The 27,906-nt window shown below is 38.1% G+C and overlaps 2 protein-coding genes across 4 annotated transcripts; both read right to left on the minus strand.

The window, feature by feature from the left end:
• Window positions 1-2,096: 2,096 nt before the first annotated feature.
• On the minus strand, window positions 2,097-19,539 carry Tpst (tyrosylprotein sulfotransferase). Of its 3 annotated transcripts, XM_043212876.2 has the most exons (9): window positions 19,378-19,539; window positions 17,320-17,450; window positions 13,390-13,630; window positions 12,931-13,110; window positions 12,431-12,567; window positions 12,154-12,352; window positions 3,086-6,174; window positions 2,375-3,025; window positions 2,097-2,311 (listed from the first exon to the last, which is right to left on the minus strand). In XM_043212876.2, the coding sequence occupies exons 1-7, from the start codon at window positions 19,537-19,539 to the stop codon at window positions 5,740-5,742; spliced, it is 1,485 nt and encodes a 494-aa protein (XP_043068811.1). In that variant the 3' UTR covers window positions 2,097-2,311; window positions 2,375-3,025; window positions 3,086-5,739. The 3 variants fall into 3 exon arrangements, with proteins under 3 accessions (XP_043068811.1, XP_043068812.1, XP_070132722.1); XM_043212877.2 differs by lacking the exons at window positions 2,097-2,311; window positions 2,375-3,025 and having other exon boundaries at window positions 6,002-6,174; window positions 12,192-12,352; XM_070276621.1 differs by lacking the exons at window positions 2,097-2,311; window positions 2,375-3,025; window positions 3,086-6,174 and adding an exon at window positions 10,726-10,766 and having other exon boundaries at window positions 12,192-12,352.
• Window positions 19,540-19,577: 38 nt separating this feature from the next.
• Window positions 19,578-20,843, minus strand: LOC122321882 (uncharacterized). The gene is made up of 2 exons (XM_070276622.1): window positions 20,602-20,843; window positions 19,578-20,365 (listed from the first exon to the last, which is right to left on the minus strand). Exon 1 carries the CDS (start codon window positions 20,841-20,843, stop codon window positions 20,721-20,723), a length of 123 nt encoding a protein of 40 aa, XP_070132723.1. The 3' UTR covers window positions 19,578-20,365; window positions 20,602-20,720.
• Window positions 20,844-27,906: the final 7,063 nt, after the last annotated feature.

The following is a 27,906-nucleotide window of genomic DNA, read 5'->3' on the forward strand; positions in this document are numbered from 1 at the left end:
AACCAAAAAAAAAAGAACAAATCAAGATATTAAAGTGTGTTATGGCATCTTATTTATGAAAAAAATTCCTTTTGTTTGTGTGCATGTTTCTCTCTGTGTATCGAACGGGCTTCCAAATTCCACTGTTGGCTTTTCAATGTCAGGGAATATTACTCATACGCCTCATAGGCCTAGGGCTAAGGCATGGCAGAGGCAGAGTCTAGATTCTAGAGGCTATTTATGGATGCATATGATTTAACTATATGCCTTTTTTGAAAATTATCATTATGATATTTCAAAATATCGATATATCAAGTATTTTTGATATTTTAAATTATGTTTACGACACCGATATATCGATATTTTGATACATTTCCGACATTCGAAATATTTACTAGCAATCAGTTGGTCTATTGGTGCTGCTACTTTAGTACCGATTTAGTGAAGTCCGAAAACACACCGATATCTTCTCCACTTTGTTCTTGAAAGTCTTTCAACTTTATACCGTAACCATGTACACGTAAGTATAATTTATAATTTTTTTAAGTAATCTCAAATAAAAAGTATCTTATGGATATTAAAGCGAGGAGCACATGGATGGGGATGGCGAGGAGGTCGAGGAAGAGGTCGTAGAGGAGGAGGATGAAGAGGCCGAGGAGGATGAGGAAGAAGAGGAGGAAGAGGATGATGAGGATGATGAGAAGCCGGAAGAGTAAAAGAATCAACCAAGAAATCAAAAAATGTAATACTTCTTCAAATAAAACCATAACCAAAAGCAAAAAAAAAGTGTGTTGTGGCATCTATGCATAAATTACTGTTTTAAGTTTTGTTTTTATGTGTGAATGTTACTCTCTATGTATGAAACAAGTTCTCCGAAACCAGTTTGGGCTTCTAAATTGTCGTAAGAGAATATATTTTTTTGAAGCTTCAGATAATATTACTCATACGCCTCCTACGCCCAGATTATAACAGTTTAGCTTGAATCAATGAAATAAATAAGCCCTCGAGTGAGACAGGAAAGGCAGAGGCATACTCCATATTCTTGAGACGATTTACTAATAACATTCTATCCAACCCTAATATCATCTCTAATATAATGTAGTACCTTTCAAATGAGACCACAAAAGTATGCTATGGAAAATCCATCAACTTGGTTTGTACTATTCCCTAGTTAAACAATTATTATAACACATTATAATGTTAGTTTATTGATTAGATCGCAATTCGTTTACGTTGAACCATTGGATTAGTTGAATAGGGTTTCCGCTGTTGGCCACTCTTCATCGTCACAATTCCACTGGCATTCCCAATTCCCAGGCAGCACGCTTCACATAGTACACAATACCCAAGATCTTCCTCAACACGATTTTATATGGGCAGCGTCTGGTATAACGACGGGGCCGCAAGTACATCGGAGGGTGCTGCATTGTCATCGGAAGGTGGTACTCCATTTTGATCGGCATAATTGTCACAATCGTCGACTTGCAGTAACCACAGCGGCAACGTACAAAATTGTTTTTTCATATAAAATGCCAAAAACTAATTTTATCTCAAATTTTGGGGGTTTAAATTTTTTAAAAATTCTATTAAAATTAATACTGAAATTTTATTCGGTCCCTTGTGCGGTTTACATCCAAATCGTAGAGAGTCCGAATATGGAATGAACTACAGAGGACAGATTCCCTACGAATACAACTTCCCCGCCTACTGCCATTCCAAAATTTTAAATTTGGTTTTTTGTGGATTGCTGATTTATGATTTTAGTTTTCGTAATAAAATAATGTAACTTACCTGAAAGAAATCTACCACAGGACGTAGTCCTTACAAGGCATAACCCCAATAGCGATGCAAGTAATAGCCAAAAATAAGCTCATCCTGCCTCTTCACTCCTAATGTTGACATTCCTCCAATTGCATGGCCATCCACAGCCATCTTGGAAAACCTGCCGCCATTTTCTGAAACCTGCCGCCATTTTGCGAAATGCTGCAGTCGCCGCCGAGCACAGCTGACCTGCACCTGCAGAGCTGTGACGCACCCTCGCTGCATTTTATTGTATTTCAAGATTTCCACTCAAAAACACTCAAAATATACATTTGTAATAGTATAATATATCAACGTCAGATGCAATCATTATATTTATTAAGGTATCACAATGTTTTAACAGAACAATAACTTCATTTGAAACAAAAAACTTTTATTGGCGCCGACTTGGATTCTTGTTGGTGTGATAGTGATGGTGCTGGTTCCATAGTGATGGCTCACCTCCGATAGTGATGTGTCTTCTTCGATAGTGGTAGTTGTGTTTCTTGCTAATACCTGGTTCGTGGATTAGCTGCGATCGGAGATAGAAGGTGTTATAGCTACCAGGTATGCTAGTAAGCTATGCTATAGTTACCAGCAAAGGCGCGAACAATTTTTTGTTTCAAATTTGAAAATAAATAATAACTTTTAACATTAACATTTTCTGCTGAGCAATAATGTTAAAAATAATTCTGAAGATCTACTCCTGGTCTTCATTCTTGTACAGCATACTGCAATCATAGACTCCCATGTTCGGATCGTCTATATCTTCTACAAACTTCTTGTACAGAATACTGCAATCATAAACCCCCATCTCGGGATCTTCAATATCACCTTCCTTCTCGGAACCGGAATCAATAGGGCTAAAATCTTGAAAGCCGCTTCCTATCTCATCACTGTCATTGCTTCCAGATTCCGAGTCCACCATGAGACCCAGTGGCGGACCGTAAAAATTCTCACATTCTCCACAGAATTCGTCCCCAGTGACACAGTTTGGGCAAAGTTGCATCATTTTCCAATAGAAGCTATCCTTGGAATATTCCATTCTAGATATTTTTTTTGAATTTTTTTTCAGAAATTTAAATTAAAGTTTTCAAATTTTTTTTCAACGAAAAAAAAAAAAAATAAATTTGAAATCGAAAAAAATTAAAAAGAATTTTTTTTCAGAGCTATTATTATTTGATGCGACTGAACACGACAAATTCCAGATTCAGAATGAGCTGAGACTATGCCTACAAGGTACTACCTAGACATGGAATTAGAATTTAAATTTCATAGCCAACTATGAGAAACGATTTTTACTTACTTGAAATTTTTGACAAAAAAAGAAATCAATTTTTCGCTTGCATAATTTTATATTTCTGTTTAACTTTTGTTTCCATTTTGATTTCTTCTTGTTTTGTGGTTGTATAGTATAATTTCATTTAAACGTGTATATTCTGGTTTGATTCGTTTCTGGTTTCTGCTGCTGCCGGGATGCTGCTGTCGTTATCAATACAATATTGTACAATTTACTTAGGCTAAGAACTGCACACAGAGAATGTCTATCTGAATAATATTTAATTTGCTTCCAAGTTGGATCTTTGCAGCGTACAGTTTTTTCATTATTAAGGATTACAATTTGCTAAACAATGCTTTTCGTTATGGTTCCATTGACTTGGGGGGTGAGGGTTTTGGGTGGGATTACTATTATATCATTTTCGATTATTGGGATTGGGATTGGAGTATGTAGTTTAATTTATATATTTCTTTTTTGAGCTCTGATTGTCTGTCAGCTGCAAGTAGATCGTTACTTTAGCACTAGAGTTGGGAATCTCTTCTCACAAAATTTTCCTAACTGCAGCAATTCCACATAGTACATCATCATGTACAATATATGTATATTTTTGTTTAGGGTTATGGATATACATACATAGAAAAAAAAATGTCCTCTTAAAAGCTAGCAAAAATAGTTCACGCTTCACATTTAAATACCATATATATATATATATATCTTCTTTTATATATATAGTTTACATACACACAGTCACAAGGACATGTTTCTAAGACTTTTCCTTCAAGTTGTTTGGTTGTGACACAGGCTTTATTTATTTTGTTTATGTTTGACTTTAATTCTCTTAGCTTTCAGCGAGCAAGCATGCTTTTTCACTTCAAATTTCTCTAAGCAATCGTTTTCCCGTATTTATTGTCAGCAATTCTTATTCAGAAATTAAATCGTTTTTAAATGCAACAATGCACGTTGCGAGAGTTTTAACCAGTAAGAACTTAACTTTAACTCTCTGTTTCGCACACGAAAGTACACAGCATTTCGGGACGGACAAGGCTGAATTGTCTGTGCTCTTTTTTCTTTGAGTGTTGTGCTTGTGTGCAAGGCTCTTTCTTTCTGACAAAAAAAAGTTTATATAGAAAAAACAAGAACAGTGGTTGTACCAAACTAAAATGCACTTCAAATTCAGATGACTGACCTAAATCGCTTCAGCTAATATATAAGTACAGTCCTTTCAAAGCGTGGCCAGCGTTGCCAGACATTTGGATTTGAAGCAGATTTCAAAAAGCCAGCAGTCAAACTGATTTAAGCCTAAACTATCTTATCTTATAGCTAGTATATGTATAATCTACAATTCATAGACACTCACACAGTAACATTTACACATTTACATACGTAGGTCAACATCGATTATAACTTGCTTATATATCTATATATATGTATATGTATATCGTTTTTAAGTTAGACATTTAATTTTGGTTATACAATTCAAATATTTATACGGTCTTGTTAAATCGTTTATTTTTTTACATTCAGTCAATTCATTGCAACGCAAAACACGAATCAAAAGATCATTTACAAAAATGTTTTCTTTTCTCAACTCCTTTATAGTTCACGTCTTTCATCCAGCAAATATTTATACGATTATAGTTAGGGTTCTTTGTTAAAACTAAGCATTTTAAAAGCTCTTTCGTTAAAATTGTGTAACACCTCTAAATATTTTATGTTTTTTTTTGTTGCTCTACTGTGTTTTGCAAACTATAAACAGTGCCTAACTTTACAAATATTTTACTTTCTATACATAAACGTAAACAGATGCCTAAAGATGTCCATTTCCATTAGTCCAAACGCAAAAGTTTAGCTAGAGATTCAAAATATCGTATATACACTATTAAAATTTAGTAAAAAAAAAAGAGGCTTACAAAAAAGTCTAAACTAAAGGAATTAATTGTTATATAGTAGTAGAGGTCGGTGAGCGTCTGCCATAAAAAATTCCTGTTCCAGTTACCTAGTCTTCTCACTCTGATCCTTGTTCTTTCTTCAGCTTCTTTTGGTGGTATCGGGCAAGGACTATACATATCATAAATTTTAAGAGACTGCCACTTTGGGTCTATAAATTATACAAAATTTGTGTTTAAATTAAGGTATACGGTAACTTATTGAGCAATGAATTTTATAATTTATAAATCCAATTAAGGTAATGCCTAGGAGATATATGTATAATCAAGGTAAGAATCAAGGGCTATCTAGCTATAAATAAAGTTTAAAACCTGAACCTGCCACTTTTCGGTCTTTTTGTTACGAAACTCGATGTTCTTTCTTTCGTTTTCAAAATTTGGCCAAAGCTGGCAATTTTTTACATTGAAATTTTAACTTATTTTTGTATATCTTTCTATATTATTTTCATAATTGTTTTTTTTTTTTTCAAGATAACATTAAAAAGCATTATTACGAAATACACATCATATGCATATACACATATCAGCATGTAAAATGTCCCAGCCAATACAATTTAAAATTGGTTTTGTTGAGTGTGTTGGGAAGTGAAGTGGAGTGGTGGTTGTGGTTGTGTCCCCGCAGCAACAACATCTCTATCATTATCGGTATCCAAGTTGCAGACATCTCTAACCATCCAAGGCAGAAGCAGGAGCTCAGTGCTTGCCACGTGGCAGTCTTATGGGTATATGCGGATATCATGTATCCGCCAGTGGGCCATTCTTGTTCTTGGCATTATTGTTGCTTCTGCTCTTCCCGTTTATGCTGCTCTGTAATGGCAGCTGCTTTATCGTAATGACATCCTTCGGCTTTTGATGCAACAATTGTTGTTCTCGTTCCGGTTCCGGTTGCCTTTCCCGTATCCTTCCATGATGTTCTCCTTCATCGTTGCCGTCGCCGTCACCATCGCCTTCGCCCTCTCCTTCTGTTTCCCGTTGACGTTGCAAATGTTGCTGCTTTTGTTGATGTTGCTGTTGCTGTTCTGGTAAAATTTTATTGATATTGTACTGATTATTGTTGCTATCCTTATTGTTGCTATTGTTGATAATATTGTTAAAATTGTCGTTGTCCTCACTCGACATTTGCAGCACTTGTTTGGCCTTATTTTCCCACAGCATTCGATTGGCCTTTACCTGCAAATGAAAAACCACAAAAATCTATAAGATACTGAAACTGAAAACTGAAAAATCTTTTATATAAATCTGAAAATCTGGCATGTTTTGCATTTATGTGTATCTCTTAAATTGTATATTTTAATGTATGACCATTGTTGATTCAGCAGCTGTTGCTGATGGTTGTTGGCCCATTACGGCTGTTGTTCTATAGTTAGTTCAGCAACACCACCACCACCACCACCACGTGTGTGCAAACAGCTGCACATTTCAACAACAAAATACGGACAGAGATACGGACACACCCATACACCCTGACAACACCCACACACCTCCTACACATTCTGTTTGAGTGGCAGTCAAAGCAGAAACTTTGGGGCACAGCCAATTGTTGTTCCACTTTGTGACGTCACAATGTGCAAATTAAAGTGCAAAAAGTTGCAAATAAAAGAATTGCGAAAATACTTTGCCATCATCCATGGCACAGAATGCCAGCAATGCCAGTCTTTTCCACAAAAGCCATTCCAACTTATTCCCTTTAATGACCTTTTTTTTTGTTTTTGTGTCCTTTTTTCAGCAACTAACTTTCTCCAATGAATAAATTTTGTGGCAGGGCCAGGAGTGGGGAATGTATTTTACTCTATTTAGATCCTGCTTTATGAGGGATAATTGTCCTTTTAGAGACCCTCCTTAAAATAAGCTTTTAAATCGTTGTTGGAAATATTTTAGAGCATTTAATTAGTTTATTCTCTGCTCTTTGAAAGCAAACATTTATGTATTTTTTGAATCTAATCTTTTGTATCCTTTCCATTTCCATTTCGGATTTCAATTTTATTCTCTGTTTATATGATAGTTCCTATATAAACACACTCTCAACATTCTCCCAATTTCCCAGCTGAGTATTTTCTTTTCGTGTTCCATTTTCCCTACCACCTCAGGGTATAACAGGACTCGTTATTTGATTTTAATTTTCCCAATGGAGGGAGACCAGAACTTTTACCTCCACACTCACCACCTCCTTTAATTTTTGCATAAATATTAAATATGCAAATATGCTTAAAATATTTAATGTTTGCAGACACCTCGTCGATAAACGCATAACGCCGAAGAGTTTGTGGGCCGTGAAGAGCCGTCAATTAATTAAAATATTTGCCATTAACATAAATTAAGGAATATAATTAAATTGGCGGACTTTCAATTGATATTAATTGCGATGCGTGTATGCGTATGCTGGGACGGCTGATAGTGGGATGGATATGGAAATGGAATAACTGACCTGACTGACTGGCCTCGTCCGGTGGCATTAACGAGGCCAAACGGAATCGCAAAATCAAGGGGAAATCGTGAACGAAAATCAGGGGGCATGGATGGGGTCACGCAAAAGGGGTTATATGTCATGGAGTGGCTGCCTGTCAGGCCGGCCGTCCGGGCCGCCGATGGGGATTGCAAAAAGTTGACTTAACTTTGTTCGTCCTGCTGCTACTGGCATGCATGTATAAATTGCCACTTATGGCATCAGACCACGCCCCCCAGCTACGCCCTGCGTCAGGACGACAGGCCGGACAGGCAGGACCGGGAGGACAGGACAGGCAACAGCGCGGAAACATTGCAATTTCAACTGTCAAACAGAAATTGGCCCAATGACAGGCCAATAAAAACACACAAAAAATCGTGGCGAGCATCAGAAACCAAGTGGAATTACAAAAACTCAACGATAAGCCAAAAAGGAAAGGTGCTTCAACATTTTTGAAATAAATGTAAAATATTTGAAGTCTAGAGAAGCGTGTTTATTTTCTATTTGGCCGAGCAATTTCTATCATTTATCAATTATCACATCTTAAATATTCATATCCGCTACTAGTGGAGTACCAAGGTATAATATTTTAATTAAATGTGAATTGATAATTGAAAAAGAAACGGGAGATCCCTTAAAAATGGGGATTTCCCCTATATGGCCCACAGTGATGGCTATATCTTCCCCAATTCTTATCCGATTCTAAAGCGGAGTACCTTAAACGATTTCTGGATCGATTTGCCACCATTCTGCATCAAAAACCTGATACAAAATATTTTTTAGATTTTTTGTCCATTTTTCCTGGGAGACCCCTTGAAAATGTGGTTTTCCCTATATCGCCCACAGTGATGGCTATATCTTCCCCAATTCTTATCCGATTCTAAAGCGGAGTACCTTAAACGATTTCTGGATCGATTCGCCACCGTTCTGCATCAAAATCCTGAGACAAAATATTTTTTAGATTTTTTGTCCATTTTTCTGGGGAGACCCCTTGGAAATGTGGTTTTCCCTATATCGCCCACAGTGATGGCTATATCGTCCCCAATTCTTATCCGATTCTAAAGCGGAGTACCTTAAACGATTTCTGGATCGATCCGCCACCCATCTGCATCAAAAACCTGATACAAAATATTTTTTAGATTTTTTGTCCATTTTTCCTGGGAGACCCCTTGGAAATGTGGTTTTCCCTATATGGCCCACAGTGATGGCTATATCTTCCTCAATTCTCATCCGATTCTCAAGCGGAGTACCTTAAACGATTTCTAGATCGATTTGCCACTATTCTGCATCAAAATCCCAAGACAAAATATTTTTTAGATTTTTTGTCCATTTTTCTGGGGAGACCCCTTGGAAATGTGGTTTTCCCTATATGGCCCACAGTGATGGCTATATCTTCCTCAATTCTTATCCGATTCTTAAGCGGAGTACCTTAAACGATTTCTGGATTGAATCTCCATCATTCTGCGTCTAAATCCTGAGACAAAATATTTTTCAGATTTTTTGTCCATTTTTCTGGGGAGACCTCTTGGAAATGTGGTTTTCCCTATATCGCCCACAGTGATGGCTATATCTTCCCCAATTCTTAAACAATTTCTGGATCGATTCGCCACCATTCTGCATAAAAATCCTGATCAAGAATATATACATATATCATTATAGACTCCACACTTGCACACTTTAGACCAAAATTATAATACGAGGGTATAACAAAGTCTCTAAAAGACAACAAAAAGCTGTATCTGTAATATTATTAGACATTAATCACTATCAGTGTCAATAATAGTTAGTCCCTTTATCAAAATGCATGTTAATTAAGCAACTTTCGATGAAAAAGTATATCAATAACCTAGATTACACGATTCACTGTCAATGTATTACATTTCAGTAATTAAACAATGTAATAATAAGCAAAAAAGTAAAATAAATCAAACAAATTATTAATTACCAATAAAAACTGTGGCTTTTAAAACGAGTTAGCAAAACAAACAAAATCCAGTTAGTAAATATTTATGATTAAAGGTAAGAAAAGTGAATTATTGACAAATAGAAGCAATTGCCCGAAGTATTTGCTTCAATTAGCTGTGACTTTTGGCTTCGACTTGGAATTAATAATTTGATTATGTGAATTGGTAGTAAATCAAGTACAAAATATGGGCAAATAGCATTCTAGTTCATTAGTTTACTTCTTGTGCAGTCTGTGATTTTAATTCATAAGTAACATTTCCAAGACAAATAAACAGAATGGAAAAGGCAAGCTACAACTGTGGGGATGGATGAAGTGCAAATACACTTTCTAAAATTATTTTAAATAATTAGGAATTAGTAATAAAGGTATTTTAAGCTTTAATTTAAAAAAATACATCTTTTTCTTTCTTTAATATCTTAAAACTTTAAAATAAAGTGCCGGAAGTGAAAAAAATCAAGGCAAAGATAACTCAACTTGAGTTAATTCAACTCAACTCGAGTCGAGTGGCAAGTGGCAAGTGCGGAGTGCTGCTGGCTGGCAAGGGCCAAAGGACTGGGGGCAGGGAAAGGGGATCGACTAATTAATTAGCAGCTAATTTAACGCGTCGCTGCCCCGGACATAACTCAGCAGGATGCACTTGCAAACAGAGACAGCATCCAGCCAGTAGTTGCAGACAGGCCAAAAGGATGTCCTGGCCTGGCCAGGATCCTGTCTCTTTTGACCCTCCCTCGTTCCTTCCCCTGTTGGTCAGTAAAATTGTAATATGACCAAAATGGCAAAAGGCAGAACAGGAGAGAGCCCAAAAATTGCCAATTAAATGTTAGTTGCAAATTCTAGTGGCCAGTCGAATATCCATGTTTTTGGGGGGCGACATACTGTATTTGCATTTGCAGCTGTAGTTTTTAATCAGCAGCTGCGATTAAAAAATCATTCCTGTGCTTATATTCCACCAATTGGAATTTAAATAAAATGGCCAGAGCCCCTGGGCCAGAGTTGTGCATTAAATATTCATATTGGTTTCATATTTATGCAATATGGCGAACGACTATATGTACATATATTAATTATAAATGGCATAACAAAAGCTTCAAAATAAATCAAAATGTAAATATATGTTGCAAAGTGAAAAATGTAAATATTTCTCAATAAAAAAAAGGATATTTTTGGGAAATATGTAAATTCATTTATTAAATTTTAATCAAAATAAGTTGGAAAATAATATAGAATATATTTAAAAGGTAGGAGAATATTCATGTTTTCATATTTTAGAACCAAACCCAATAATCATAATCATTTTGATCGATGGCTTTGTATGGCCTTAACCTCTTTAAACAAAAAACTGGGAAAATATAGCTACAAAAAAATGTATAAAAAAATAATAAAAATAGTAATAAAATAAAATAAAATATAATATCGGTTGCTGGGTGCGAACCAAAGAAACAAAAGTTGAAGGCAAAGTGCAAAACACAAAACAAACAAACAAAACAAAACGCAAATCGCACACAGAACCAAATCGAGTAGAAGGACTCTACTACCAAAAAAAAACACACAAAAAAAAAGCCAACAATGTGTGATGTAAGTTAAGATGATAAAGGACAAAGTATGGCGGGGGGACTAGGCAGTGGGCGGAAACGTGCAAAATATGCCAATGACACAATACAGAGAAAGAGACAAACAGCGACAGAGTGGCAGGGGGGGGAGGGAAAAGGTGAAAGGTGAAAGATAACAGATAACAAGAGCCTGTGCATGAGCATGAACATGAAAACGAAAATGACAAACAACAAAAACAAAAGACAAGGATTCAAAGGACAGGCAGTGTGTGTGTGTGAGTGAGTGTGTGTGTGTATGGACAAAGTGCAATGGTATGTGCTTTTCGCAGTGCTGCCAATTTGGTGATGACATTTTTTTTTTTTTTTAATAATACTACATAGTTACGAGGTGAGAAGTAATCAATTACAAACAAAATGAAATAAAAAGTACATTTAAAATAATTGAAATGGTGTGGTTTTTATTAAAAAAAAGCAAAAGAAATCTTGAATAAAGAAAATGAATCAATAAATGAAGGTGCTCTGGTAAAGACTTATTTTGAAATACTTTAAATATTCAAATATTTTACATTGAAAATTGAAGAAAAACTTCTAGAATTCATTTAATTTTTTTAAATATGCCAAGGAGTGTTAGTTACTAGTTTCTAACGCTGCTAGTTCATAGTTACTAGTTAAAAATAGCACTAGTTATTAGCCACTAGTTACAAATAGCACTAGTTACGAGTTACAAATGGTATTAGTTACTAGTTACAAATGACACTAGTAACTAGTTTAAAAATACACTTTTGATTAGGTAAATTTTAAAACTAGTTACTTGTAACTAATGCTACTAGTTACTAGTTTTTAAGGGTACAAGTTTATAGTAACTAATGTTACTAGTTACATATGCAACGTGTTACTAGTTACTAGCCACTAGTTCCCAATGCCACTAGTTACTAGTTTCTAGTTACTAGTTACTAGTTCAGACTAGTTTCTAACATTAATATTTTAAAATTTAGCTATAGTTTTTAAAACAAATAAAAAAAAAACTATTGGCATCACTGACGAGGGAAAACAACAACAAATATCGGAAAGTCGGAGAACAAACACAGAGAAAGTGGCTGATTTGGAGTGTTTTGAGTTTGTTTTGCATTCAAGGACCGTGGGGGAACGGTTGGTTCTTGTTTTGTTTTTTTTTTTATTTTGCACCTTACCTTCGACGTGTTGTCCTGCACCCAGGCATCTGGCTTACCATAGTCCGGCGGATTCGCATACGGATCGTAGCCGAGCACGGACAGCATGGGCGCGATGTCGGCCATGTCCCGCACCACGTCGCCGGGTATCTGGCCCACCCACTTGGACATGGCCTCCAGGTTAACGGGTTTGATCACCTGGTCCGAGGACCTCTCCACTCTTTGAAAATAATTTTTTTTTTACAAAATTTAATATTCAAGTTTCATGGAATTGATAGAAATTAGAGAAAAGACTTACTTGGAGAGAGGCACTCCGTTGGGTTTATTGATAAACTCCTCGTGATGGAGGACCGCATCGTTCCATGGCACGTCCAGGAATTTAAGGATCTTACGCATCCATTCCTCTGGATGCAGGACTAATTGTTCGTAGTAGACCTGTGGAATAAGATAGGATAAGATACTATATGATACCCAGTAGTCCTCTATAGTAATCTATAGCATACTTTTCAGCGTATTTCATTCTCAAACCTATCATTCTATTTTCATAAAGGACTTTTATACTTGTCCTCTTGTCCAAGTCGGTAAGTTCATTATATTTTACAGCCCCCCCTTTAATATAATTTAGGAGGCGTTTGACTTAATTTCCTGTGCCAGGCTGCTGTCGCAGGACATGCCACAGGACCTATCACAGACACCCAAGCACCCCGACCTCGACCAGGTTAATCATCATTGATTGAGTTGGGCCAGTGTCGGTGATTGCTCTCAGGAGCCAGAAGCCAGAAGCTAGCCCATACTCACCATCATGCAGCGGTCCTTGCCGATGTCCCGACACTGCTCGTGCATCACCTCGATGGCGTGGTTCCACTTCTTCATGCACTGCCGGTAGCTGCTCAAATCGAACCCGGTGATTGTCACCTTGCGCGATATAATCGAATGAACTGTCGCCCTGCCGTCGCGCACCATGAATAGGAATTTCGCCTGCAACACAGGATTAAAGTGTGTTTAAAAGGTTGAAAGGTTGAACAAAAGCTGCAGCTGCCACACATGTAGGCGGTTAACTTAAATGGATTTAAAATTTTTAAGCATTTAAACATTTTAACAGTTTTTCATGCCAGATTTTCACAAATTAAGCCCATTACTCTGCCAGATTATGGAGGTTTTTTTCGAATCTGTATTGTTTCTATATTGGTGGGAATGTGCGTGCACTGACTAAGGGGAGAGAGTGTGTCGTACTATATGTAGTGTGTGTGTACTTACGTTCGGAAATAGCTCGATGACATAGGAGCCCATTTTCAGCGTCAGTGGATCCTTGTTGCATAAACGGGGCGCCGGTTCGCCGTGCTTGGCGATGATTTCCAGACAGAACTGGGCGATGGCGCTGTTCATGACCTCTTTGGTGATGCCGGCCTCCTGCAGCCGTAGCGACTCCTTCTCGGAGTTTAGCCAGTGGGAGCGCAATTGGAGGATGCGTGGAATGACGCGCGTTTCCTGCCCGCAGCTATACAGTTCAGTTCATTTCAGTTTAGATTGGTTTTTCGAAACATTGAGGCAAGGATACATGGAAGAAAAGAGGAGATTAGTTTAAATATCACTCATACGCCATGTATTACAAGTTTAAAACGGGGATAACTCTACAACTAATGGCTTAAGGAGCTTGAAAATAAATACATTTTATAATAGTCCACTTATCCCTAGTTTCAGTTTCATAAAGAAAATACAATATTTTTTTCTGGGCAGACAACAGGGCGTATGAGTAACATCCTTAATTTCATCTGTTTGATATTTCCTGGTCGTCCCTTTTTGTGAATCCTAGCTTCGCCAAACCAGATCCTTCTAATACAATCGACAAAATGAAATGGGACGCCATTCCGCCGCTGGCTTTTAGTCTGCCTGTAACTGAAAACCACCTCCTCCTGTGCCTCCTGTGCGTTGCCCCCCTGGAGAGGAGCTGGATAGAAGCGCGCTTCCATGTCCGATGCATAACTCCCATTTGGAATACTGTTCCTCCTAACTGCCAACTCTCATAACCCTCCCCATTCCACCTCCCTTATGGCAGCTGCAATTTTCCTTTTGGCCAGAGAACAAAAACCCAGTGAACTATAAACGGCCTCAAACGATTCGTTTGCGATTCTCATTTGCTGTGGCGGCGGCGCTAGAGAGCTAGAGCCCTGTGCCGCTACAACCGTAATCAAGTTCCAGAACACACACAAAAATTACTGCCTGATTGCGTAAATTATCATAAATATCTCACACTGCACACCACCGAGCACTGCAGCGCTCTGAAGAGCAATTGAAAATCGTTGGAAAATTCAGAAAAACGTTGGTTAAAAATGGGAAATAAATGGAAGAATAAAAAAAGAAACCACACAGGAAAGTAATCAAAGTTGATCTAAGCTTGGGTTATTTTTATTTCTTTGATACCTGGGGGGTATCATTGGGGTATATTGTTTCTATCAGTATCTCTTTATTTTTATGAAAGTACCAGGTATCATATAGTTCATAGATAAGACCCACTTTTATGCTTGTTGCTTGGCGCCAAGGAAAAAACCCCTTTGGCTGGGTTACCATTCCGGGTAATCAAAGTTGATTTAAGGTTCTGTTTATTTCCAAGCTTACTTTACTTTAAAAGCAACCAATGCTACCCTACCTACCGCCACGCACAACCACAATTCATTTCGCTTTTGCAGTTAATTTAGCAATGCGGTTTCAAGTGTACTCGGTTACCAAGTTAAATGAAATATTTTACGACTAATTAACTCGGTGCTGTTGTTCTCGCTCCCCTCTGCTCCCCTCCGCTCTGGAATTGCCAGTTTTGCCAAAAACATTATGCCAGCTTTGAGCCGCAACCTTTTGCTTTCCCATTTTGCATGTCTACCAATCATAATTAAAATGGAAATATGTTTCACTCCGTTTTCTGGCTCCCCATTTTCCATTTCCTATTCAGTTGGCTAATCAGTAATTGTTTTTGTGACAGGTAATTTCTCAGGCTAACTAAAACCCCAATTCCCAACCACAATTGAAGGCTTGAAGGACTGACTATAATCCTGGCTTCAAGTCAATGGCTAAATAAATCTAAATCGCTCCAAACTAAGCCCCGCCAATTATATTTGTTCGCACTTTGGATGGTTGGGGAATGGGGGGCGGCGAGTGGAGCCCTCAAAACCTCGGAATCTGTGGGGATCACGACGCGAATCGGAATGCAAATCCCTCGAAATTGTTTGGGGGCCTTAACCAGAGACTCAATTAGTTGCCACCACCAGCTTCCAAATGCAAGTCCAAAATGCTAAATGCTACAAATTCTAAAACGAGATTTAATCTGCAATTCGGGTCTGTGGGTGACCTGCTCCACATACGAGGCTACAGCTCTCCAGCTCTCCAGCTCTCGAGAGCTATGCTTATAAAAAGAAAAACTTTTTATATTTTTGCACCGCTCGTTGTATTTTTTTTTTTTGGATTAGCAGGACGACTCCTGTTAGTTGGTAACAAAAGCCCTGGGTGGAGGACTCCAAAACCTATTCTGTAACTAAAAGTCCTTTCGTTTCTCCTCCTCTGCGTCCTGTGCGTTCTCTGTGTGTCCTTTTTCCTTTTCCCGCCACTCGAAAAGTAGGGGGGAAGTCGGTTTTTAAATAGCGGAAATTGCGCTGTGCAGCCATCAGAAAAAGCGACCCTGACTGGCTGACAGGACTCGGGATTCCCTGGATCCAGGACACAGGATAGGCCACGGATGTGAGGCGACAGGATGAAGTGAGATAGAAATGGCAGCAGAAAGGCAAATTGTTAATAAAATAAGCGGCAAAAAAAAAAAAAAACAAAGCAGAAAATGAAAATCAAGCCATCGGACCGCCATTTCTCATTTCCAGATTGCGAAAATTTCGTGGCTAATTACTCATGCGTAAGGGAAACTTAAGAAATTATAATATATATCAGTGCCCCTAGGTGGCAAAGGAACAAGAGCAACGAGCTCCCAGATACTCAAAGCACAGATACGAAGGATACAGTTGGGGCGATGGGGGGGAAAAAAATATTAAAATTGCCAAAGGGCAAAAATGGAATATATATCGAATTGGGGAGATCTGGGAGTCGGTCGGTAGTCGGGTAGTTGGGGATACCAAACAAAAATGCATATTAAAATGTACAATATTTCTCCCCATAGAGAGAGCGGTAGAAATACACTTTATGGTTGGGGCCACAATTACGTCTCCCCGGAGTCGGGAGGGAGGGTGTCGACCCGGATGCGGATCCGGAAAAGCACCAGAAAAAGGTACCAAACGGAAACGGAAATTATTTGAAATTGAAATGGTATTTTTTAAAGACAAACCCTCTAACAAAAAAAAAGGGGGGAAGAGACACGAGACTTCAAGTGAAATGCAACTGAAATTTCGCACCACGAACCAATTTATTTAGCTTGAGGCAAATCAACTCGTTATGTTTGTTATTTACTTGTAGACTTTACTTTACTTTGCCAAGTAAATTGCCAAGAGCTAATAGCCGAGGGTAATTGAAAAAAAGAATAATTAAAACGCTTTAGTTTGCTGGCTGATGGCTGCTGGCTGCTAGCTGTTGGAATTCATTGCACGCAGTAGTTTTCAATTTATACTGGTAATTAAATGGTTAACTGGATTAGCAGTCAATTAAAACAAGTTAAGTCATTTGGCATTTTATGCATGATATTTATGGTTTGGAGAAAAAAAAAGTTAACAATGTAAAGGCTTTGATTTAAATCAGTTGGTAATATAAAAGCTTTAGCTTTGGGTTTTTAAATTTTTTTCAGAAGTAATCGGAGTTAACAGCAAATTCGATTCGAAGCTGTCCGCGTGTCCGTCTGTCCGCCAAAAATGTTTCAAGGCCAATAGGAGTCTTATTTTTTAAGCTAAAAACTTCAAACTTTGCAAAGAGTATCCTTTTGTTGACCTTTAGTTTATAAGAAAGAATTACCAGGATCGGAGAACTATATCCTAAAGCTTGAGATAGGGATACCCCCTCTAAAGTAAAGTATAAAAACCATCTGGGATATGCAAGCAAAAAGGTATTGCCTTACAGCCAAACAATCAATTCGAAAATTTGTTCCTGGGGTTCCTGGGGAAAGGGTATTATCCTGTTACAGATTGTAGGTGGGGCTGGTCCTTGGCAGTGAGTGGGTGGGTGTGTGTGTGTGTGGAGGTGGATGGATGGATGGATAAGACTTACCGCACATCGGGATGGGCATCCAACATAGCGCGCATCAAAGTCGTCCCAGATCTGGGCACCCCGCCTATGAATATTAATGGCATCTCACGGTTGTATGAATAAACGCGTTGATTGTCATCTGTGAGGTATTTCTGAACGTGTCCGTATCCGTATCCGTAACCGTGTCCGTGTCCGGGGTTCCGCATTCGCATCAGCATCAGGAACAGCAGCAGCAGCATCAAGGTAAACCGAGATGGAACCCAAGAGAGAGAATGGAGACAAAAAAAAAAAATGAAATTAGAGAAAAGTTGAAGGCGCAAAAAATATTACGATGATAATAAAAATAGATGATTGGTGTACAGAGAGAAAAATAATTATAAGTATTCTTTTTAAATTAATTATCTTCCTGTAAGTTTTATTCTCTAATAAGCAAACTTCTTATTAAACACTTCTTTCCCCCCATAGAGATAGACTAATTATATTGTAGAGTAGAGCATTTCTTAAAGTGTATCTGAGCGTGGGTGCTGCTGGGCTTGGATGGCGTGGATGGTTGAATAAGCGCAGGTGTTAACGCCTTCATAGGCATTAGCGTCAAAAAGAATGAAAAGTGGCACGGGAGTGAGGCTCCGGCGACAGGTGATGGGCATTACTGGAAATAGAATTTACCTATCCATATGTTTTGGGGGGCTTTTCAACCTTTTTTCAACCCCACACCGACTAATTCCTATGATAAATTAGAACCTTATCGGGGCTTCTGTGTGTGTGGGTTTTTGAAGCAACTAATGGGAAATCGATCTATTTCCATTAATCATAGTCAGCCAATTAGGCCAACTTATGGTTTATCTTATCAGAGTTTCAGATAAACCTTCCTGTTTATAGTTAGATATGTACTTTCCAGGGAATACATCTCGTTATTATTTATTGCTATTTGAATCTATTTACTTTATCAACTCTCTGACTCTCCGTACATTAATTAATTTCCATTTGAATGAACCGAAGGGCAAATGCTATTGATTGCGAATTTTCACGAGTGCAGGATTTATATTTCCAGCTAGCGTGGTACTCTTTCAATGAATTAATTAGCAATTCCAATTCCGAAAATTAATTTCCATTTTAAAGCCTTGAATAATTAGCTCCTGCGAGGCTTTAAGCCAGGATCTGAGGTAGGCATGTATGTATATGTGTTAATGCCTTGTGGAAACGATTTTGACCGTCTCAGCAAACACATGCCATTGTCTAACCATTTCCCTCAACCCACTACCCCCCACAGGATCCATCTGGTAAGCTGCTTATAGCCTCTCCGATATTCCCAATGCTAATCAATGCCCCGACATACCACCATTCCCTGCCTTTTGAAACTCCAGCGAGACCATTTTGGTCTCGACTAATGTTTACAAAATAGTGTTCGGTCATCCGATAACCAGTTAAATTCCCTCAATGACTTTTGCTTTGGTTTTCGGTTTTCGATTCTTGGTTTTGCGTGTGTGGATTGGATATCTAGCATTCTCCATCCTCCACTCTCTGTGTTCATCCAACATGAAATTAGTTATCCACCTCCACCCAACCTCTAGTTTCTGCTGAAAAGGTTTTCCCTTCCTTTTCTTTTGATTTATCATGGAAATGGTAAATGTTATTCTTTGGCTTGGTCAGCACAACCGGAGGGCAGTGAGTGAGTGCTCCACGAGTGCCCCCAAGGAAGACTCCGGCTAGTCTTTAAATTTAAATTCTAGTCCCGAGCTCTCTCTATCGCAAATCATAATTCAAGATGCGCATCAAAAATAGATTATCCAATAAGGCAAAAAGCCAAAAGAATCTGTCAGTACCTGATTGCGTTCGCTACCCTCCTCCCAAAAACGTGTATGATTGAATTTGAATATATGGATTTTTTTTGGATTTTTTTTTTTGGTTGAAAATCCCTACAGTTTAGCTTGAATGATGAAGATGTTTCCGGAGGTGTAGTGTATGGGCGATGATTTAGGGCTTGTGTGTTGGGGTGGTTGGGTGGCATGAGATTGGACCTTCGATTCGATTCGATTTGGTTGTGGCAGGTGTGGCAGGGGGTGTGGATGCAGTACATACCTCAACGCGTACCATTTGGGAGGATAGCTCATTGGTGGTGGCATCCACCTTGAAGAGGCATGTGGGCCTCAGTTCGGTGAACTTGAATAGGAACATGGTGACAACGATGATGCCGAATAGCACCCATAGGGTGACCTTCTTATTCCGATACGGCAGACGCATCTTTGCCAGCTAAAGGTTTAGGTGTCGCAGTTAACTGGTTTTTGATTCGGCGGTTTTTGGTCCTTTTTTTTTTTGCGCTCAATCCTGGATCCTGGATGGGGTGGATGACTGACTCCTGCTGCTATGCTTTGCTTTGCTTTGCTTCCTTGGTTGCTTGTATATCTCCTATGTAGTCCGTCGTTTGCCCAAAGCTTAAATATGCAAATTGGTTTTCTTGGGCTCACTCAAAAGCGTTTCGAGAGCGAGTGGAAAGTTGTTTTGCTTGTGCCTGGCACACTCCCGGCGAGGTAGGTAGCTCCTTTGTAGATCCTTCAGTCCCCTCGTGTTTGTCCAGCGGGTGGATTGCTTTTGGATGAGGATGAGGAGAAGTTGGTGTCTTCCTGCTGACTACTGTGATGATAGAAGGAGGTGGTGGTCGAGCCAGAAGTTGTGGTGGTGGCGATGGTTGGAATGGCTATGGAAATGGAAATATGGTTGGGTGGTGGTGATGATGCCACCACAATGGCTCCGCTTGCAACGACCGCTGTGCTCGTCTTCCTGGTTGTCCTTATGATCCTTCTGCTGCTCCTGCTGCTGCTGCTGCTGGTCCTGCTGTTCCGGCTGCTCCTGCTTATGACGTTGATTGCTTCGCATCGCCTTGCCTTTTGTTTGCTCCTCCTTTTGCTTTCTTTCCAATATCCTGGCTATGGGGGCTATGGCTTCTTCTTGTTTATCGCGCTTTCTCCACCGCCGTTGCTCGCTTTTCAGTTTATTGCATTTTTTTTTTTTAGGAAATCTATATGTTTGGATGGGATTTCCACTTCCACACTCGCTCAACGCTCAGGAGCTGCAACGGGAAAAGCAAAGACTACGTTAAGTATATTTTTTAATAGTTTTTCGAGGAATTATTGTTGTGCTTTTTTTTTTTTTTTAATGATTTGCCGGTAAAGTGTCCTTTCGCTTTTAGTGACTTGCCACATTCGATCGACAATGAACCGCCTTTCAAACTGACAATCCAACACACGACTGTGGAGAGACAACGACCGCTTCTGACTGGCAGGCGCACCTCAAGTGAATACGCACCTCTTGTGGTCTCCAGTTTTTTCCTGGCCGACTTGGCACACACCACCTGCTGCTGCAGACTCCCGACTAATCCACCAGCTTTTGTTACTCCAGAGCCAGAGACAGAGCCAGATGTTTGCTCAGTTGTTGACGAAGAGCTGCCAGCCCAGTGACTTAATGAGCCGAAATGCCAAATAGACTGGAACCAGTGTTAGCGATATGTACACATAATAGCTCCAATTGCCGGTTATTTCCTCCGTCATACCTGAAACAGATCAGACAGATGAAATGGTAAATAATATTAATCACCTTGTCGAACAAAAGGAAGAGAGACAGGCACCCAACACGCACATTCTTTTCATTTCCCATCTATGAGAGATATTTGATTAGAAGTCAAGTTCTGTTTCCAATTTATATGACAACGTGACTCCCAAGAGGGTCAATTGGAGAAATATGACCCAAAAGGGGAGAGCCATGGCATAAGCGGCTTACATACAAAACATTTGCCAGCTGTTCTACCGACCAGACCTGTCCTCTAAGTGCAACATGCCACATGACACACAGTGATGCTTCATGGACATGCCAGGATTCTGTTTCTGTTTCTAGCCAATTAATCTTTCATAGTTGGTAATTGAATAAGAATAGAATTTTTGGTTTATATTTCTTAACTTTAAGTTAAGTTGAAAAGTATCTTTATATTGTATCTGAATGTTTTACATTTTCCAATGTTTACTGCATTTTAGAGCTTCCTTCTCGCACCATTTAGCCTGCATATGAGTTTCAGGCGACATTTGTCAAAAGGTTTTCCCTTCTCGGAGGAAAACAATGGTAAAGAGGAGCCAGAGGGTTGGGGGAAATAGTGTCGGAGTAGCCGTAGCACTCTTGACAACTGCCAACTGCCTGGCAAGTTCCTTCCAACTCGACTCAACTCAACTCTCTCAAGTGCGGCCGACGTGTCAGATGCTCGAGTACTTATAATTCTCTTAAATTCCCTCAACTTTCCACAATATGAGAAATATACGGCAGCGTCTCTAACTCTGTCGAGACTCCCAAGATGATGGATGCATGGAGAAGGCAAGAGCTGAGTGGGTTAGATATTAAGCAGATAGCCAGCAAGTGTGTGTGGAGCGGAATTTGTGCTTTCAATAAACTGCAATGGCAAACACTCAAGGGCTCCCATGTCACTGGGTACACACAGTGCCATATCGAATGATAAATATGCCGATTACTGAACCATCAGAAAGTGCAGGGACTTGCTTGGGAACCCCCAAGATATGAGCGCCATAATTTGGTCAAAAAGCATTTGATTCTTAAGAGGGATACATTAAACGATTTGCTGAAAACTTATCAGAAAATGTTTTTTTTTTTTTTAATTTTTTTTGGTGAGATTCCCTTGAAAAATAAAAAAATCAATAAAAATCCAACTATGGAAAAAATCGAAGGCTATATCTTGGGTATTATATAGCCGATTTTTAAGCGAAGTATCTTAACAGATTTGTGGATCAATTATCTTTCAGTTTCTGTCAAAACCTAATCGCAAATAATTTTTTTTACATTTTTTTAAGAAGTTTTCTGTAGATCCTTTTTAAAAGAAAAGGGTTTCCTTGGGGAGCAAAGTACCACCCCATGCGGAAGCTACATATATCTCAACCAATAATCCTCCTATTCTCAAACGGAATTCAACAAGAGATTTGTGGATTAATTTGCATCAAAACTTGATCACAAAGTATTTTGTAGGATTTTTTTTAAATTTTTCTGAATTGAACCCTTTTAAAAACCTAGAAACCCATAAAAATTCCATTAAGGTCTACACATCTATATATAGAGAAAGCTATATCTTGGCCAATATAGATATGATTCTCTAGAGGAGTACCTTGTCAGATTTGTGGATACGTTTTCTTTCAGATTCTAACAAAAACTACTTAAAATCTTTTTTAGATTTTTTTTTCGAATTTTTCTGGTGAGACTCCTTTTGAAAAAATGATAAAATCCCCAGCGATGTATATATATTTAAAAAAATATATCAGATATCTAGAAGACCCATTTGTTTTCCGTTCATCCGAACAATAGGCCTTAAAACTTGATTACAATGAACCGCACATTCCTTTATCTTTAGTTTCCATAGATGGGTTAACCCACACAATATATACATACGCACTAGTGCTTTCACTCCTCCACCACTTTGGAAACTTTAATTAATTTAAAATTTCAAATTATTTGTTGGCCAAAGACGCCGCACACACACACACATCAGTGCCCCCCACAAACTACAACTTTTCACACATCATTTCCTAGTTGGTGTGGTGTGGTGTGGGGCTTTCGTCACTTCTTAGAATCTTTGATTCAGTTGAACCTCAGAAAGTATTCTCAAAGAACTGAAGGAGCCAGCAATTTGTCATCCAAGGAGTTTTCTTGTTTTCTTGCTTTCTACTTTCTACTTTCTCTAGTTTCTAGTTTCTTCCTTGTGCCTTTTGGCTTTTCCTTTACATTTCACCTTTGACCGTAGGTGTAAACATATATCCCGTTATTCTCAATTGCACCTGCACTTTTGTTAGCAAGTGTGTGTGTTTTAGTGTGTGTTTTCTGGTTCGTCCTTTTGTTTCCTGCCATCTGATCCTGCCAACTTGTTGGATACTCCCCCCATTGCCAGAGACACAAGGACATCATGTCTGAAAAACATTTTCCAGAAGGACGAGACGAGACACTTGAAGGAATAGTTTTTCCAAAGCAATAGGATATCAGGTTTTATTGCTTTCATTAGGGACTTTAGAGTAATACCCGGTACTTTTCGAGGGAAAGCCCAAAAGTATGCAACAGAAATGGATGGAGAGCAGATGCTCCTTTGGCTTGGAATTTTGTAATCATTATAAAGCCAAATGGATATGGCAAATATTTGTTTTCTCTGTGACGGAATCCCCCAAAGGGTCCTTGCCAGCTTCTCTGGCTTCTGGTTACTGGTTCCTGGTTCCTTTCGTTTGCCACATTCTCAGCCTCAGACTTGCAACTCATGTCGTGTAGTATGTGTGTCGGAAAAAGTTTTGGATATTAAAAAATAAATAAAAATTCTTTTGGCCATATTTTGCATGCTAAAATGTGGCTTATACATATGTACATACATACATATATCTGTATATATATTTTTGGGTGCGAAACTTTGAAGGGCCAAGTTACTGGGCCGCCCAACAACAACAATGCAATGCACACCCCTTTTTCCTATTTTCCCACTACACCCACGTAAATAAAAATAAAAATAAAAAAAAAATACAAGAAATAGGAGAAAAAAAAAGGCAACAAAAAATGTTAAAACGAAGCCCAAGTTGAAATTTTTGTTTGAAGAGCTTGTGGGGAATGGATACTGGGATGGGGGGTGTATGTGGTGTGTGCTATATGGTTTATAATAAACATTCAACAACACACATATCCCACAGCATAGTCGTTCTACTTTATTTTTTTTTTGTTGGTTGTTTGGCTCAAGTGTCGGTTAAAGTCTTGTAAAAATTAATAAGCGGGTAAATTTTATTGTGTTTCCATATAAAAGACACACACATATACTCAGTCCTAGAGACGCATTAAATTGTTTATTCATATGAAGAGTTTTTCCTACTTTATTTGATGGGACTTTGTGTTTTTTTTATTTCCAGCAACAGTTCTCTCAGATGCTTTTGTTCTTGTTATGCTCAACTTAAGCTTAATGGCATTTTATTTTGGGCATTACCGAGGCACAGTGGAACAAGGGAAAGGGTTTCTGGAAGGATTTCTGAAAGGGTATAAGTAACAAACTAAATAGCAATGGTACCGTGTATCACATAGTAAGAAAACTCAAAGACAGGGATAGGCTTTCGGGGGAGTATTTGTACCCAGAACTTAAAGGTTAGAGGGTAGGTTAGCAGAAACAAAATAGATATTAATAGTACCATCATATAGTCACTAAACTTGAAGAAAGGAATAGGGTTTGGGGTAGTATTTATACCCATTACTTAGAAGGTAAATTAGAAGTAACAAAATAAAAAGTAATAGTACCGGGTATCATATAGTCATAGAACTTAAGGAAAGGGATAAGGTTTTGTGAGAGTATTTATATCCAGTACTTGTAGGTTAGTACCAGGTATCATATAGTCATATTAAAAGGGTATTTAAATATAGTTATAAAGTCTTTTAGGCTTCTTAAGAGTCTTCACTTTTATCTTTGTGATTTTTTAAAGAATTTCTTTTTAAAAACTTTACGAAATAATTTAATTTGCATATTTCTGTAATTAGTTTTGAAAGAATAAGATATCTAAGTGATTTTTTAAGAAATTTCCTAAAAAGAATACTATGATTTGCATATTTCTGCTATTTAGAAACCACTGTGCTGGAAAATAGCCTGGCGCTAGTTCACACGCTTGTTGCGCCCACACAGACGAATCCGAGATACCCGAGATACTGAGATACTTTTGTTCTTCGTGGAGTAGTGGGAGGGAAAGTGCTAGAGGGGCTCTGAAGGAGTAGAAAAAACAAAAAAAAAAACAAAAATGAAAAGAAAATCTGCATAAATAATGTTGAGCCACGCTTTCTGCGGGAAGTGTTGATGATTTGATGGAAAATTCCGAAACTAAAGCGCGCAAAGTGCGAAAACAAAACGATCCAGCTTAAGCGCCCAGTTGGTAAGTTGGCAAGACGGATGGAAAGGCAGAGATGGTTTGGCTAAAACGTAGATGGGGATGGGAGATGGGCCTCGTAGCCTCTAAAAAGGGGGCCAAATGGAACAAAAAACCCAGTCACTTTTCCCCCCATCCATCCCCCCATCCAGCGAAGCGTGGGCATTCTATTTTTCAAGCGAAACGTGGCTCTCCATATTTTCTGCGAGTAGAGTTTATTATTTTAGCCAACTGACTCCATGGCGACATTGGGCTCATTTATCAGGCACAAGCACGTCACGTTGGTATATTATAAATTACACCCGACAATATGCAGGCCAACTTGGCCCTATATTCCCCGTCATATTTTCTTCAAGTTGCTTAATTATTCTACATGTTTGGCATTTAAAACTCGAGAAACCATTCAAGTATCTCCTCTGAAAGCCATTTCCTCTCTCTAAATACTTTAGATAATTTTTCAACAAACTGACCCAAAAATTTATGAATTTTGATAAGCAATTTATATTGTGCTTTGTTGGCATCTCTGTTGGCAGTTTAAGAATGACAACAGGCCGGGGGAGCTGGGCTCCCCAGTTGCCAGCCGGAGGAAAGTGCAACGGAGCGGATATGTCTCATCCGTAATCCACCTTCTCCTCTTGAAACTATACGGAATATTTGCACAGCAGACTTAACTTGGCTTTAAAAAAAAATATATATGTATAATATACATTGTATATGTGTTAATTAAAACTTAACGTCTGATCGAAGTTACACACCAAGAAATGAAGAGAAAAGAACTTCCAGAGAAAGCTGGAAGATCAGAAATGTTATAATTCAATTTGTGTTATGTCAACTGCTGTTTAAATATAGAACCCAGAGATCCGGAGATACAGAGATCCGGAGGAGGCAAGGTGCGGTATGACGGTATCCCTCTGGTATCGACTTTTATATTTTTTTTGTTCAGCTTTGGAAACGACAAGTGCATTGAACCTGGCTCTTGGCATAGATTATGGCCAGATGGGGAAAGATTTTTTATTTGCTTTTTTTTTGCAAAATACAACTTTCTGTTTTGTTTTGATTCGTTACATGTATATCTATATATATATATATATATATATAGTAGATATTGTATAGTAATTTCCGACCGTAAAGCAACGCATCAGTGAGCATTCGTTTGTTTGTAATTAACAGCAGAAAGGGCTTTGGGTTGTAAGCTCCTCAAAAGCCGTCAGGCATCAACAGGCAATCAAAATACAGTGACAACTCGCCAGACTACCCGTTTATATAAATATATATATAAGACCAAAAAATTCAACAGTGATATATTGTTGATTCTCATCAAATTTATGAGATTTGGCACAGTTCCAATTGGTTATTAGTAATGTAATATTTCTAGACTACTATATTATATATTTATGATATAATGGTCTATGTATATTTCTCTAATAGAGAGTTACCACTGCTTTCTGGCAGTAACTGTTAATGGCTGTCAATTTCTATGGCCTAAAACAAAGTGCTTCACAAAATTGCCTTCAAAGGAGCTTTCCAACGATATTCGTGTGCTGTCCATTTACGAATTTTCAGAGTCGCGAGTTTGGGGTTCTGTGCGTTCGATTCGGCTCCAATAAATTGACAATTAAAACAAAAAGTAATTAACACCCCCCAGATGGCAGGAGAAAAAAAATACTCGACTGCCTCTCGAGTCAATGAACCCAAAAACTTTGCTCATGAAAGAAAAAAAATATATATATCGAATGGAGTCGTACCCTAAACACCCTTGATGTTTTTTTTTTTGAAAGTAAAGACTAGTAATTACTTAAAAAGCAATGGAATTTGGAATAATTTGATTAAAGCTCCAATAAATGGAGAGGCAAAAATGAGGGAACTACGCAGTCGCCTATCGATTGAAATTCAAGCCTAAATGACTTTGACATTGTACAGCAATCTAACTAAAAATAAAAAATAAAAAAATAAATAAACCAATCGAAACTCAGAGCCTGCTGCCGCCACTGACAATGTTAACAAAATAATAAAAAAAACACAGACTAGCTGGCTGTCTGATGCATAAAATGTTGCAATCGGACAAGTGCAACTGCAAACCGCCAACTGGTAACTGAAAACTGGAAACTGCACTGTATGCAAATTGGCAACAAAAAAAAAAAAATAAATAAATGAAAATAAATAGCAACTTTTTCCGCTGAGGAGGCGTGTGTTCTCTGGTCTCTGTTTCTGTTTCAGTTTCTGTTTAAATTGATAAGCGTGCCAAATGTGATTTTATATTATTTTATTTGCGCTGCCACAATTCCCCAGCACAGATCATATATAATGCTTTAATGTACACATGTGCGGATGTGAATGTTTCATTTAAATCCGTTGGAAGTAGAGCCCTTTTGGAATATATTAATTTTGATATTAAATGCCCCCAGGTGACCTTTTCACGAACAAATATGAGTTACCAGACCAGAGTAATAAGCTATATTACCTATAGAGTTTGATTGAAAGATTAAATTTAATATTTAATTAACTAATCATAGCAGAGAGAGAGTTAATGTAGCATAAGCAATTATAACTATAGAACTTTAGAGTTATATAACTATTTTATTTTAATATTCCCATAATTGACCTTAAATGAGTAATTTTGGCAGAGGTTATCTCTGAATCATTTCCTAGATTTTGTATTTCTGTAGAATTCTATTTGCATAGAGAGTTC

Source organism: Drosophila bipectinata, chromosome XR (genome assembly GCF_030179905.1).
Source record: "Drosophila bipectinata strain 14024-0381.07 chromosome XR, DbipHiC1v2, whole genome shotgun sequence".
NCBI classification, from domain to species: domain Eukaryota; kingdom Metazoa; phylum Arthropoda; class Insecta; order Diptera; family Drosophilidae; genus Drosophila; species Drosophila bipectinata.

Coding starts and splice junctions, on each gene's coding strand:
- Tpst (XM_043212876.2), bottom strand. CDS start 19,539: ATGCGTCTGCCGTATCGGAATAAGAAGGTCACCCTATGGGTGCTATTC. Junction 17,451..19,377: donor CCCAAATGGTACGCGTTGAG/GTATGTACTGCA, acceptor GGACACGTTCAG/AAATACCTCACAGATGACAA. Junction 12,568..12,930: donor GCAAGGACCGCTGCATGATG/GTGAGTATGGGC, acceptor CTTATTCCACAG/GTCTACTACGAACAATTAGT.
- LOC122321882 (XM_070276622.1), bottom strand. CDS start 20,843: ATGACGGAGGAAATAACCGGCAATTGGAGCTATTATGTGTACATATCG.